The sequence below is a fragment of the Gasterosteus aculeatus genome, chromosome 4, assembly GCF_964276395.1.
Source record: "Gasterosteus aculeatus chromosome 4, fGasAcu3.hap1.1, whole genome shotgun sequence".
NCBI lineage: Eukaryota > Metazoa > Chordata > Actinopteri > Perciformes > Gasterosteidae > Gasterosteus > Gasterosteus aculeatus.
Genome location: NC_135691.1, coordinates 26,041,560 through 26,052,921, shown reverse-complemented (window position 1 = coordinate 26,052,921; position 11,362 = coordinate 26,041,560). Strand labels below are relative to the sequence as shown.

General features: G+C 44.8%; 2 protein-coding genes and 1 pseudogene across 4 annotated transcripts; 1 reads left to right on the top strand and 2 right to left on the bottom strand.

Moving 5' to 3' along the window:
- Nucleotides 1-46: 46 nt before the first annotated feature.
- Nucleotides 47-3,753, bottom strand: LOC120817126 (dynein axonemal intermediate chain 7-like; annotated as a pseudogene). The gene is made up of 10 exons (XR_013467362.1): nucleotides 3,731-3,753; nucleotides 3,485-3,533; nucleotides 3,198-3,302; nucleotides 2,391-2,525; nucleotides 2,173-2,271; nucleotides 1,816-2,041; nucleotides 1,190-1,396; nucleotides 961-1,107; nucleotides 443-541; nucleotides 47-361 (listed from the first exon to the last, which is right to left on the bottom strand). The product of XR_013467362.1 is annotated as a dynein axonemal intermediate chain 7-like (transcript).
- Nucleotides 3,754-4,531: 778 nt separating this feature from the next.
- lyrm5a (LYR motif containing 5a) lies at nucleotides 4,532-5,762 on the top strand. Of its 2 annotated transcripts, none has more exons than XM_040174239.2 (3): nucleotides 4,532-4,698; nucleotides 4,960-5,035; nucleotides 5,164-5,762. In XM_040174239.2, the coding sequence occupies exons 2-3, from the start codon at nucleotides 4,994-4,996 to the stop codon at nucleotides 5,377-5,379; spliced, it is 258 nt and encodes an 85-aa protein (XP_040030173.1). In that variant the 5' UTR covers nucleotides 4,532-4,698; nucleotides 4,960-4,993; the 3' UTR covers nucleotides 5,380-5,762. The 2 variants fall into 2 exon arrangements, with proteins under 2 accessions (XP_040030173.1, XP_040030174.1); XM_040174240.2 differs by having other exon boundaries at nucleotides 4,624-4,827.
- Nucleotides 5,753-10,992, bottom strand: slc5a8 (solute carrier family 5 member 8). Its single transcript, XM_040174238.2, has 17 exons — nucleotides 10,623-10,992; nucleotides 10,302-10,421; nucleotides 9,766-9,831; nucleotides 9,633-9,684; nucleotides 9,449-9,516; nucleotides 9,297-9,335; nucleotides 8,903-9,018; nucleotides 8,602-8,742; nucleotides 8,316-8,445; nucleotides 8,039-8,127; nucleotides 7,764-7,873; nucleotides 7,603-7,670; nucleotides 7,430-7,516; nucleotides 6,978-7,189; nucleotides 6,709-6,812; nucleotides 6,530-6,618; nucleotides 5,753-6,439 (listed from the first exon to the last, which is right to left on the bottom strand). The coding sequence occupies exons 1-17, from the start codon at nucleotides 10,854-10,856 to the stop codon at nucleotides 6,323-6,325; spliced, it is 1,842 nt and encodes a 613-aa protein (XP_040030172.2). The 5' UTR covers nucleotides 10,857-10,992; the 3' UTR covers nucleotides 5,753-6,322.
- Nucleotides 10,993-11,362: the final 370 nt, after the last annotated feature.

Genomic DNA, 11,362 nt, shown 5'->3' with positions numbered 1-11,362 from the left:
TACATGTGTGTTCTTATGTATATCATAAACGTATCAAGTTCTGGTATTTTCTTTTTGAATTTCTTTAATTGGCTGTTTCCCCTCAAGTGGCGTTCACCCGGGTTATGGTCAGTGGTCTGGTGGCACAGAGCAGGCTTTGCACTGTATCCACAAATTCTCTGGTCCTGGCTATGCCTTCAATGCTCATGTCATCCTGGAGCATGTGGATGAAGGTGGAGTGAAACTCACTTCCGGGATAAAGGTCTGGAGAGTAGCAGTCACTCTTCTCTGTGACTTCCAGCTTCTGACTCCTCTGAGCACCGAGCTGGTAGAGGCTCCGCGAGCCTTCAGGCACCGGGGCAGCGCTGTGATGCTCACACGCCTGGCCGAGGAGAGGGATCAAAGGGGGGAGGGAGTAGAATGCTACGTGATTTGCACTGTCTATATATTTGGGCGAGAGTACCTGCATGACTAGATGCTCTGCTCCACATTTGGCGTTCCATGCAAACGCGCAGGCGAAGAGGGCCATCTGTTCGTAAGCAGCATGTTCGGTAAGTGGGTCCTGAGGAGAGAAGCCACGCTGCATATTTATAGCACTGGGAAATGTTGGACTGTAACCTTGTGATGTGCGAGCAAATATCCGTAAAGGCACATCAAAGTCGATTTACTCATCGTTTTAGAAAGGTAAAACCGAGCGAGACCAAGTTGTTTACAAATGGATAATGTGGTTGGTTCAGGCAAACTGAAGTTCATATTGGTTTGTAGAAAATTCCAAATATTTAGTGCAATGATTTTAGTTTTACTTTGACCAATACTTTGCTTTAGAAACAAACTAGTCCACCGTATGTGGCCATGCTAAAAAAAAAACGAAAACTAAGACTGTCATTGCCCACTTCCTATCTGCTTGACACTGTGCTGCAGCCCGCCTCAAATCCAGCATCTCCTTCGATTCTATAAAGCAAACGAGTGAAATCCACACACCTTGCCGCAAGTACAGACTTATTTGTCCGTGAACTCGTTGACCGTGATGTTGACCCCGGCGCATTGCTCAGCAGCCCCGGGGCTGCTCATCCACTTCCCTCTTACATGAGAAAGACCCTTCGCTTGTTCCGACTGCAACAAGCATGATCACCCTGTGAAATGTGACCGTTGAGCTACGTTGTCGGATTTATTCCTCTGTTGTGTGTACTTAGTGCTTTTTGGTCAATACCTGGATGGTGATGCTGAGGTCGATGAGCGCCCCGTTGATGGTGAAAAGAACCGAGTCTTGGTCCAATGGCCTGAGCTCCCAGCTCTGGAAGGGAAGGTTAGCATAAGTATCCTGCATCAGCACAAAGGCATGGAAGGCATCCATGTTGAAGGAGATTTTGTCCTCTGCCTCCTCGTAAGACACGTCGGTGATCCCGTCAATCCTCCACTGATCCGCACTGATCCTTCAGTTTCTGCATCAGTTTCTTTTGCTGGAGAGAATGTTCTGCTGCGTGTTCTACCAGCAGCATCCCAGCGAGCCACTTTGGGAGTTTCCAAGAAGACGACCCAGTCGGGCAGTCTCACGGACACACCGACAGGAGGGCTGGCGAGCGCTTTGTTTTCATCTAAATTAGACATCTCCATGGGATAGGGGAAAACTTGTAGCCCAAGCCCAACAGCTGGAAAATACTGGGTTATGGAGAGCATTGTACGAGCACCCCCCCCCCCCCCCCCCCCATTAGCTGCTGGGCTTTGTGTAAAAACCCTGAAACCCTTTACCTGTCTTGTTTCCCAATGATTGACCTTGTGGCGGGAGGTGAAACACGTCATAGTGGAAGTCGCCACCCAGAGGTGTGTACTGCATTAAGTCCACCACTTGGACGCGCTGACCGCAGTCCATCGAGAAGTCAACTCTGTCACATCCAACCCTTGGATGGACTGAACCAGCTCGTTGAATTCCTGAGCCATCCTGGCCAGCAGCGACAGGTGGTCATAACGCGTGTGAAGGATCCGTACGCCGACGTCTCTCACAGCCAGCTGCTTGGGAAGCTTAAAGTCCAGGCCAGCCTCTTCAAAGTTGAAACCTTTAAACCTAAATGAGCCCGTTAGAAAGAAAGAATCCTAGATTATTGTGCTTCATGGTGAATATCAACATAATGAATATAGTGTTAGGAGCTAATGGACAAACCACTCTGATTTATATATATTTTTTGGTCCACAAACCTTGGACTCTTCCTGAAGTTGGCCCACAGACAGAGTAACGTTTTCATCTTTGACCACCGTCTGCATGTTGCCTGTCGCGATGTCGATGTTTTCACTGGCCTATGACCAGGGAGACGAAAAGGACAAAAAACGGAGATGGTTCCAAAAGCTGACAATCCATTGTTCCTTGTAAAACACAAAAAAAAAAGATCTCACAGGCTGAACTACGATACGTGTACCTTGAGAATCCTCTCATTGGTGAGGAGGTGTTTAGCGTGGATTAGCCTCAGCAATTCTAGAAGACACTCCTGGTAGTACTGGCCCCTTCGTGGATCCGTGGTGTCTCTGAATACAACCTCCACTTCCTCCAGCAGCTATTAAAAACAGCTGTAATGTATTTCTTACATATATTTGTTTAAACTTACTGTAAGGGTCATCACTTTGGATAAAATGGGTCAAGGGGAAGCTGTTTTATGATGTATGAAATAAAGTGATTAATTTGGAGGAACAATAGTGTTTTATTATAAAAATGGACTTCTCTTTATTAACACACTAAAAATGTCACTGAACAAGAGCGGAAGTCCTATTTTTCCATTTTGTATTGTGCTAGCAAGGATTTTGTAAGATTTGGGGGCGGGGTCCCTGCCTTAATTTGTCTTTTTTCTTATTGTATTAATATATTTAAAAGAAAATAATTCTAATATTAATTAAATTTAAGAAAGCAGTTTCCGTTTAGGAATCTTTAAGCAGCAAATATTGGGTCTTAAATAACTGGGTCATCTCTCCATAAGCTGATGTATCTGTTAACATCCTGCAGTTGTTGGGTCTGGGAGCGCCAAAATTCATGTATCTCTCCCACTCGACACAAACTGCCTCATGTGCGTTATTATTGGCCAGAAATAGTTTTTCTGAGAATTTTCCAGAATTTTCTTAATTTTTTTTTACATTGTATATGAATCACAAATTTATCGTCTGCTCAGGAAAAAACTAAAGCCCTGAGAGGCAAAATTTGTGATGTGTTGAATGTTTTCATGTGGAACACAAACCTCCGCTTTCTCCACAGCATCGGTTTTCCATTTGATGGCTGCAGTTTTATTGTTCTCCAATAGCCGGCGGAGTTCGTCCAGCTCGTGTCCTCTGCGCTCTCGGTCCTAACGGCAAAAACATTCAGTGAAGAACTCATCTCAACAATATTCCATAGGGACGTCTTACCTTTCACTCAAGCAGGAATCGTTTCTGTTATCGTTTGCATCAGCCTCCTGCAGTGTACGGCGTAAACGTAAATGCATCTTTTTGGCGAAGTTTAGATTAAAAACACACATAGCTGGATTACCTTCCTCTCACAGCCTCTTCTCTTCCTCCTCCTGCTGCCTCTTAGCCCTCTGAGTCGTTGTCAGTTTAGGACCCTTTGACTTGAAATCGGCAAATACAAAATGACAGATCCGTGTTTCACAAGGATATACCAATAATATGTGTTGGAAAAGGTGAGTTGCTAAGGAGAAGGTTTGCATAAACACAGTGTCCTAACAAGTGTGATGGTGGCAATTGTTGCAGGAGCGGGATAATATGTTCTTCATGCCTGGCTGTATCTACGTAGTGCATCTGTATACAACTAAAGTACATTATTCAGAGTGATGGGACACTAAAACTACATGTGCTGACTTACATTTGCTCATACCTATACTTTCTTGGGTAGCTATTAATCACAGCAGAAAACATGGAAGGAAAGTTAAAGGTTTAAAGACACGACAATACAGCAGTCACAAAAGGCGCATTAAGATCAAGGCTTTTTCCTGTCTACAAACACGGAATTCTAAACTAATTCCATAGTTTTCCCTGAAATATATATTTTATTTTTGTAATGTTTTTAATTAGAAAAGGTGTATGTATAGTGTTATATTTAGAATAAACACATTAATAAAACATGTTAACATGACAATTGTGACTAAGTATGTAACTTGTAAGTTTCCAGCAGGCAGCTAGACGTTCCCGTATCGACCCGTTTTCAACGTGATTTATAATGTCGGTGGTAAACTTACAAATGTAGACTAGTTTATTTTTAAACCTCTAAAATAATGCTATAGCACACAAGAGAGGACGAAATATTAACGTATAAAAAATCACGTTGAAATGTGGTCTAAAAATAAACGTATTTTCAACCGGAAAATGCTCACTGGGAGCAGTCACAAAAACATTAAGCATTAAGATCAAGGGTTCTTCCTGTCTTCAGTCTTATTTTTGAGGATTTGTGACAACACATTATTATTCTTCGGTTCAAACCATTTGAATATGAGATAGTTTAAGAACAAACGGGCCATTTCATGTGAAAAACAAACATTGTAAAAACTCACCATGGTGAAAACACGAAGCTCTACAGTGTCTGTAACCATAGAAACGCGTGCGCATGCGCCGTTGTCTCTTTCTATTTGCGACAAAAATAAACGACATACGACTGTTCACCCCACTGTTGACACAGGAAGGACAAAGAAGAAAAGACGTCTTCACTATCCTCCTGGTTGTGTACATCCACCCAAAAAAAGAACACTGGTAAACAGGAATGCACTGTTTAATATGCTTATTCGTATGGTAGCTTTTGGTGGGTGTAGCATGAGCTAAAATGCTAACAAACAAGCGAGCTATGCAGCTAAGTTAACGTTAGCTGACGTTGATTCCAGGGTGAGCTGGTTTGGTGTCGCAAACGTTATCATTAGGAGTCGGAGAGATTGTAGTTCATGCTGGTGATTCTTGTTTGACTTGTTTATCTTCCCCCCCCCCCCCCAATGTTTCTCTCCCTGCCTGTCGTCTCAGTTAGCGAACAATTACAGGCCGTCTGCTCTCCGGGATGCCCGCGTTGAAGAGGCAGGTTATGAAGCTGTACAAGACGGTAAGAGAGTCACACACACACACCACACACCACACACCACACACACACACACACACACACACACACACACACACACACAGTGCGCTTTCACTGTCCCGCGTTTAACGCGTTCCTCTCCCCGCTAAAAGCTGCTGTACCTCGGTCGCGAGTACCCTCAGGGAGCCGCTTATTTCAAGGGGCGCCTGAAGTCGGCCTTCATGAAGAACAAAGACGTGACCGACCCGGAGAAGATCCAGAAGCTGGTGGCCCGGGGCGACTTCGTCATCAAGGAGCTGGAGGCTCTGTACTTCCTCCGGAAATACAGAGCCATGAAGAAGAGGTATTACGACCCAGAAAAGAAATAATAAAAGCGCACATGGAGGAGGCCGCCGGATGATACTTCAGGCTGTGAGGAAAAAACGGCCAGCTAGTCCGCCCTTATCTGATAAACAAAGCTTTTCTCACAGGGGAAAAGAAGGATCCATCCGTAGGAAGGATAATGAAGCGTACAGAATGTGCTTTTTATTTTTTTATACCAAACTTCAATTCACCAATACTGTATATATGTGTTCATATCCTAGAAACACTTCTAAATGTCAGAAGCGTACATATAAGACTCACTGTACTTTGTTGTACAATGTACAATGTGTATTTATTCGCAATTACATGGTCAACGTCTTGAGTGATTGTACATGATGGAAAGAGTTGTGTCAAAAATAAATATGAAAGAGGCCATTCTTCAACAATACAACTCCTTTACTGTCATGGCTTTTATGAGACCAAGAAAATATTAGTGGAAATATCCCACTTTTCCTTTCTAGTTAGAAACCCCAACATGTTACAAAAAATTGGGAAATGGTAAAGTCTATGGAAAGTTGTTTCAACAGTCAAAAGTTTGGGCACACGTTCACATTGAATGAGAAAATGTATACAAACATTTGAAAATAATAATCAGTTGACCTCTACATGACTCCTTTTGCTATTTTAACTTTTGTCCGAACTGATTTCTGACTTGACAAACGTCAAAGAGGAACCACAACAATAGGAAATACCCGATAATAACCGCCTGGAATATTATTATTCTTCCAGTTGAGATGAAATACAGATCAAAAGTATAATATAATATCAAACCCACATTCCAACATAGCAACAAGGTGGATTAAGTTGACCCTGCAGTCCAATGACATGGTCAGGCAAACACCGGTGACACTGGAGGACGAACACGCTAACTTCACACACTTCCTTTTCTGTATTTCAGCTCCTTGTTGACATTTCTTGTTTAAGAACAGTGATCGCGGAACAAACATTTCATGTGGGAAAGCTGCATTTCGTCAAGTCCAGCTCAACGTCACAGAAAGCCCGATTAGTGCTGCCACTCTTCTCTCTGCCCGTTGCCAGGTCCAGCTCTCCTGTTCGCCTCGCCACCTCCAGAAAAGGGGGAAGAGCGCAAAGTGAGCAGTCATTTCTGATGTTAGTCAATGGCATTTGACTTTGCCTTTCTGCCACAGCACTTACTCTGTCTTTAACAAGCCGGAATAAGTGATAAAGATTTGTGTCTTCTTTCATTAATGTGAGCCTCGATACCACCTTCTGCTTCCAGCCTCCTGAAACGTACATTGCGAACAGATAAGAGCACAGAAACATTTGTTTATTCGTAAGAATGTAAATCCCGCAACAAAATGCATGTTGCGTACCTGTCAACAGGCTGACTAACAATCCCACACTGACAGCGGTGATGGTTCCGATAGGACTGAAGTAAAGGTAGGACACAGCGTACCAGCTATCGGCCAACAGAGGCCTGGAGGTGGGAGAATGAAAGTGGATCATTAGCTAATCTTCAAAGTCGACACTAACGAAGAGCACCAAATGTTCTTTTTGCTGCCGCTTTGTGTCCTAGTCGGGGGCTGCCCTTAACTCATGCGAGGCCACTAAAACGGTAACCTGTCACCCGTCGCACACTTACTGGGTGTGCTGTGCCGAGGCTGCGCTGAAGGAGGCCGGCTGTGTCGGCAGAGCGCCGGAGGTCCAGTTGAGGCTTTCCGCGTGGGTGAAGTTACAGCCCTGAGTGGTCAGTGACAGGGGTCGGCTCATCTCAGGAGAGGGGGGGTACACCTGGGCCCCGATGCCCACCCACAGAGACACCACCAAGCCCGACACAAGACCGGACAAAGCCCCCTAGAAGAAGTTTAATCAGTGAAAATGGTAAATGGAGAAGCGTTTTTTAAATGATGAAGAGACGTTGTAAAGGGGTGGGGATTGAGGTGAAGCGTCTCGATGTGTAATTTGGTGAGTTTTACCGTTCATCAATTATTTCTTCATTCTCAAACACATACCTATATACCCCTTTTTTTAGTAGCATGAGTTACTAGAATCACAACGACAACAAAAAACTCAAATTGAATGATAACAGCTTACTTTGGAGTTGGCCATTGGACAGAGGATACCCAATGTAAACACGCCAAGTAAAGGACCTCCAATGATCCCAAATATACTGATGACTGCCTGTATAAAGAAGCAGATGTTTAGTTATTTCCAAGAATAAACCATGAAGCCCTCCTGCAGTAGCACACAAACTAGATCCACTCTACCTGCAGAGCCCCTCCCATGAGTGAAGCCAGTCCGGCCATTCCAATGCACATAACCCCGTACAGGACACCTGCGACACCGACATTAGGGAAGGACTTGAGATTTCAAACCTTATTTACAGCCAGCAAAGCGCTCCGATAACTGTGAGAAACCTTCTACTTACTCAGTCCTTTTGATGTCCAGGCGAGGTGTCTCTCAGACATCTTGGTGTACGGTTTGATCAGGTCCTCTACCGTCACCGCAGCAAGTGCGCTGATGCTGGAGGACACTGTGCTGGGGGTTGATAGAACACCAGAATCACAATCAACGTAGTCAAAGTGGAGCCATCCTACAATTACATCACAAATACTTTTACAAACGTTTACAAAGTGGCATTTTTCCAGGTCGATGCCGCTTTTGAGCACCAAACTGGAGATGTAGAACCAGAGCTATATTTACCTGAGAGATCCACTGAATGCAGCTGCAACAAACAGTCCAGGGAGGCCAGGATAGTCTCCCAAGAGGTCCATCACCAAATACGGCATCAACTGCAAAGGACGATGTCATAATGCATTGATGCAAACACACACTAACTTTACAGAGATCTATAAACGAGCCTCAGGTGCTGCAGGGGAGCGAGGAGCAGAAAATGTATCTCACTTCTTGAAAACTCACACACAAGCAAAACAGCCCATAAAAGTCCCACCATGTTTAAATTTGCTACTTTCCGTGCTACCTGGTCAGGCTGAGAAACCCGCCGCGCGGTCCATGGGTCACACTTCTTATAGACTGAGAAGAGGCACATCCCTGCAAACACCGAGCACAGCAAGATGGACCACAGGCCCACCAGGTTGATGTAGAGAGACCTGGAAAAAGTATTTAAAAAATGAGCAGCGCACACGGACAAAAACATGACAGAAGTTCTCCACTGTGCACTCATTCCTGCATGACAACAGACAATCAAATGGGCCAATGTTGGGAGGTTTTCTACCCCCATCGCGTGTAACTAAATCAGGACTCACAGTCTGGCATGTGTCACACTCTTGCAGGAGACGTATCTCTGAACCTGGGCCTGGTTGATCCCGTAGATACTGATCCAGACGAATGTCCCTCCAACGGTAATGGTCCAGAATGTGTGTCTCCTCAGAGGGCTTGTGTCGAAGCTATAGTGGGATAGAAAAACTAGGCAATTGGGACCAAACCTTTTTAGCACCACATAGAGAGAGAGAGACAGCCGTGGATGTTTCAGCACGTTGTTTCTGACAGCTGGACCGGTGCTGGACCTCCGTCGAAAGCGTTCACAGTAATCTGACACATACTCACTCCCCAAAATTGAGCCTCCCTCCATCTCGTGAGTCTGAAATGACGGGAAGGATGCCACCTTGTACGACCACGGACCGGATGATGACTGACAGGAAGCCCGCAACCATGACACCAAGCTGGAGGGGGGAATCTGAATCATTTAGGTTGTAGTTTTAGTATTGTACATGGTTGACATATTAAGTTTGATGCAATAATCCACAACATGCACCACAGTGTTGGTGTTTTAGAAGATTTCTGAGTGATTTTAAGTCACTTTTCCATTTTGTCAATAAACAGAAGTCAATTGTTTGCTGACTTTGCTGCTAGGGAAACGGGTATGACACAAGCGATATAATGACTGATTAGAAACCATAACAACCACTTATTATGGGTTTGTTTCAAACCACAGGCCTACCTGAAACACATCTGTCCACACCACCGCCCTCAGCCCACCCTGTGACAATTCGGATGACAAACAGGTGTCAAACACACAAACCATTCTACGAACTTCTAGCAGGAATGACCTCGGTGATGTCAGCGCTGAGTTTAGCAGCTTGAGTCACGTACCATTGTGCAGTAAAAGGTACAGACCACGCCTGTGGAAATGACGGCCCCCCACAGATCCATGCCAGTTACTGCAAACAGAGGGAGGATTTCGTACTAAATCAACTCAGGGAAACCCGAGCAGCTTTAAGTGACCTTGTGCAGGAATGTTTAACCAAGCTGACCGTGGAATTAGAACCTGACATACCTTGGTTCAAAGCAAGAGCTGGGGTATAAATGACTACTCCAGTGTAGAGGATCTGTGAGAGAAAGGATACGGACACAAATTACCCTCAGTGGTCAAAGCCCCTTTAGTTCCATGTTGACTGCTCATTACTCACCGTCTGAACAATGAAGAGCACGGTTCCCAGCAGACGGGTTGCTCTGCTGAAACGCAGCTCCAGATACTTGGCAGGTAGATGACGCGCGCAGAGAAGCACAGACATTATGTGGGGCCAGTATCGGGATAGAACAACTCCACATTTTTGACATGAGAAGTTCCAAGACCCTTGTTACCACAAATTGAATTGTTCCTATTACATCTCTATTCACCAAGGTTATTCAGTCGGGCCCTTTCCAAATGTACAACAGATTACAATCTATGTGTTAAAAAAAATAAGAAAATGGATAAAAAGAAATGAAAATATTAAAACACTAGGAGTGCGTTCGAAACCAATCCGCAATCCATCCAAGTCACTCCGAGAATTTGTGTGTTATCCTTCCTACCCTTAATCCAACCTCGGACTACAACAAGGATGGGCTTTAGTGAAAGACGACATTTGGATACTTTACAGGTAAACCAAATATTTGCTATATTTCGTGACTTTGTTAGGAGAAGAGCCACCCAAAACGTCAATCTGAAAAACAGCACACTCACCTCATACGTGCTGGTGATGGCCAGCCTGTAAAAGACCGGGAGAAAGATCTCAGATGTCACCACCATTGTCATCGCGTAGGAGAGCCCATAATATCCAATATTGGCTCCGTAGCGGTACACCTAAGCATAACATGCAGTTTTCAATGATTATCCGAGAAAACAGGTGTCTGTTTTTACCCAGAAACAATCAGGGAAACTTTACTGGGAAAAGAAGAGTTCCATCTCAACCCACTGTTCTTACAAAAAAATGACATCATCTCTGAACAAGAAACCAAATATCTTCTGAGGAGAGAGAGTTTTTGAGTGTGTCTCTAACCTCACCTCGGCCGGGTTGGACAGCACTGTGATGGCTGACATGAAGCTGGCAGTCAGGGACAGTGAGACGGGCAGGGCCGTCAGTCTTCGGCCACCCGTTAGGAAGTCCCCCGAGCTTCCCTGTCCCCTGTCCACCCAGGCGTAGTAGACCCCCACGGCAGCCGACACCAGGAGCATGAGAGCAAACACGACATAGTCTGTGACCGCAAAGGAGGCGACGGCCGCAGAGTCCCCTGACATCTCAGAGGAAGTCAGACCTAAACTAGAAATTGAACTTTTGAGTTTGTTTTTCCCCACTGCTCCATGTGTGTTGCCCTGGGGACAATGGCTCCTCCTTCGGATGGAAGTCAAGTCCTGTCGTGTCACCTTCTCACTCAACACTGAGCAGAGCGGGACCAGGGGCCGAAGCATTTTGCGTGTGTGTGTGTGTGTAGGTTTGTGTGTGTGTGTGTGTGTGTGTGTGTGTGTGTGTGTGTGTGTGTGGAAGAGGGAGCATTCCAGGCAGGTACATGAGGAGCCAAGAGGCGAGGAGAAGGAAATGTTCTCCTCTCACATTGCAACATGTATTGTGTATCTACTTTAGTATTAAAACAAAATGTACAATGTATTAACACAAGCACTCCCATTTCGGTTCCAACCAACCTGCTCTAATTTTCTGCCATCAGTTTCAATATGTGTTTCTGAGACTCTGTATTTTCTTACATGTACAATATCTTATTAATAGCAATGTTAACACTTTTTGTATT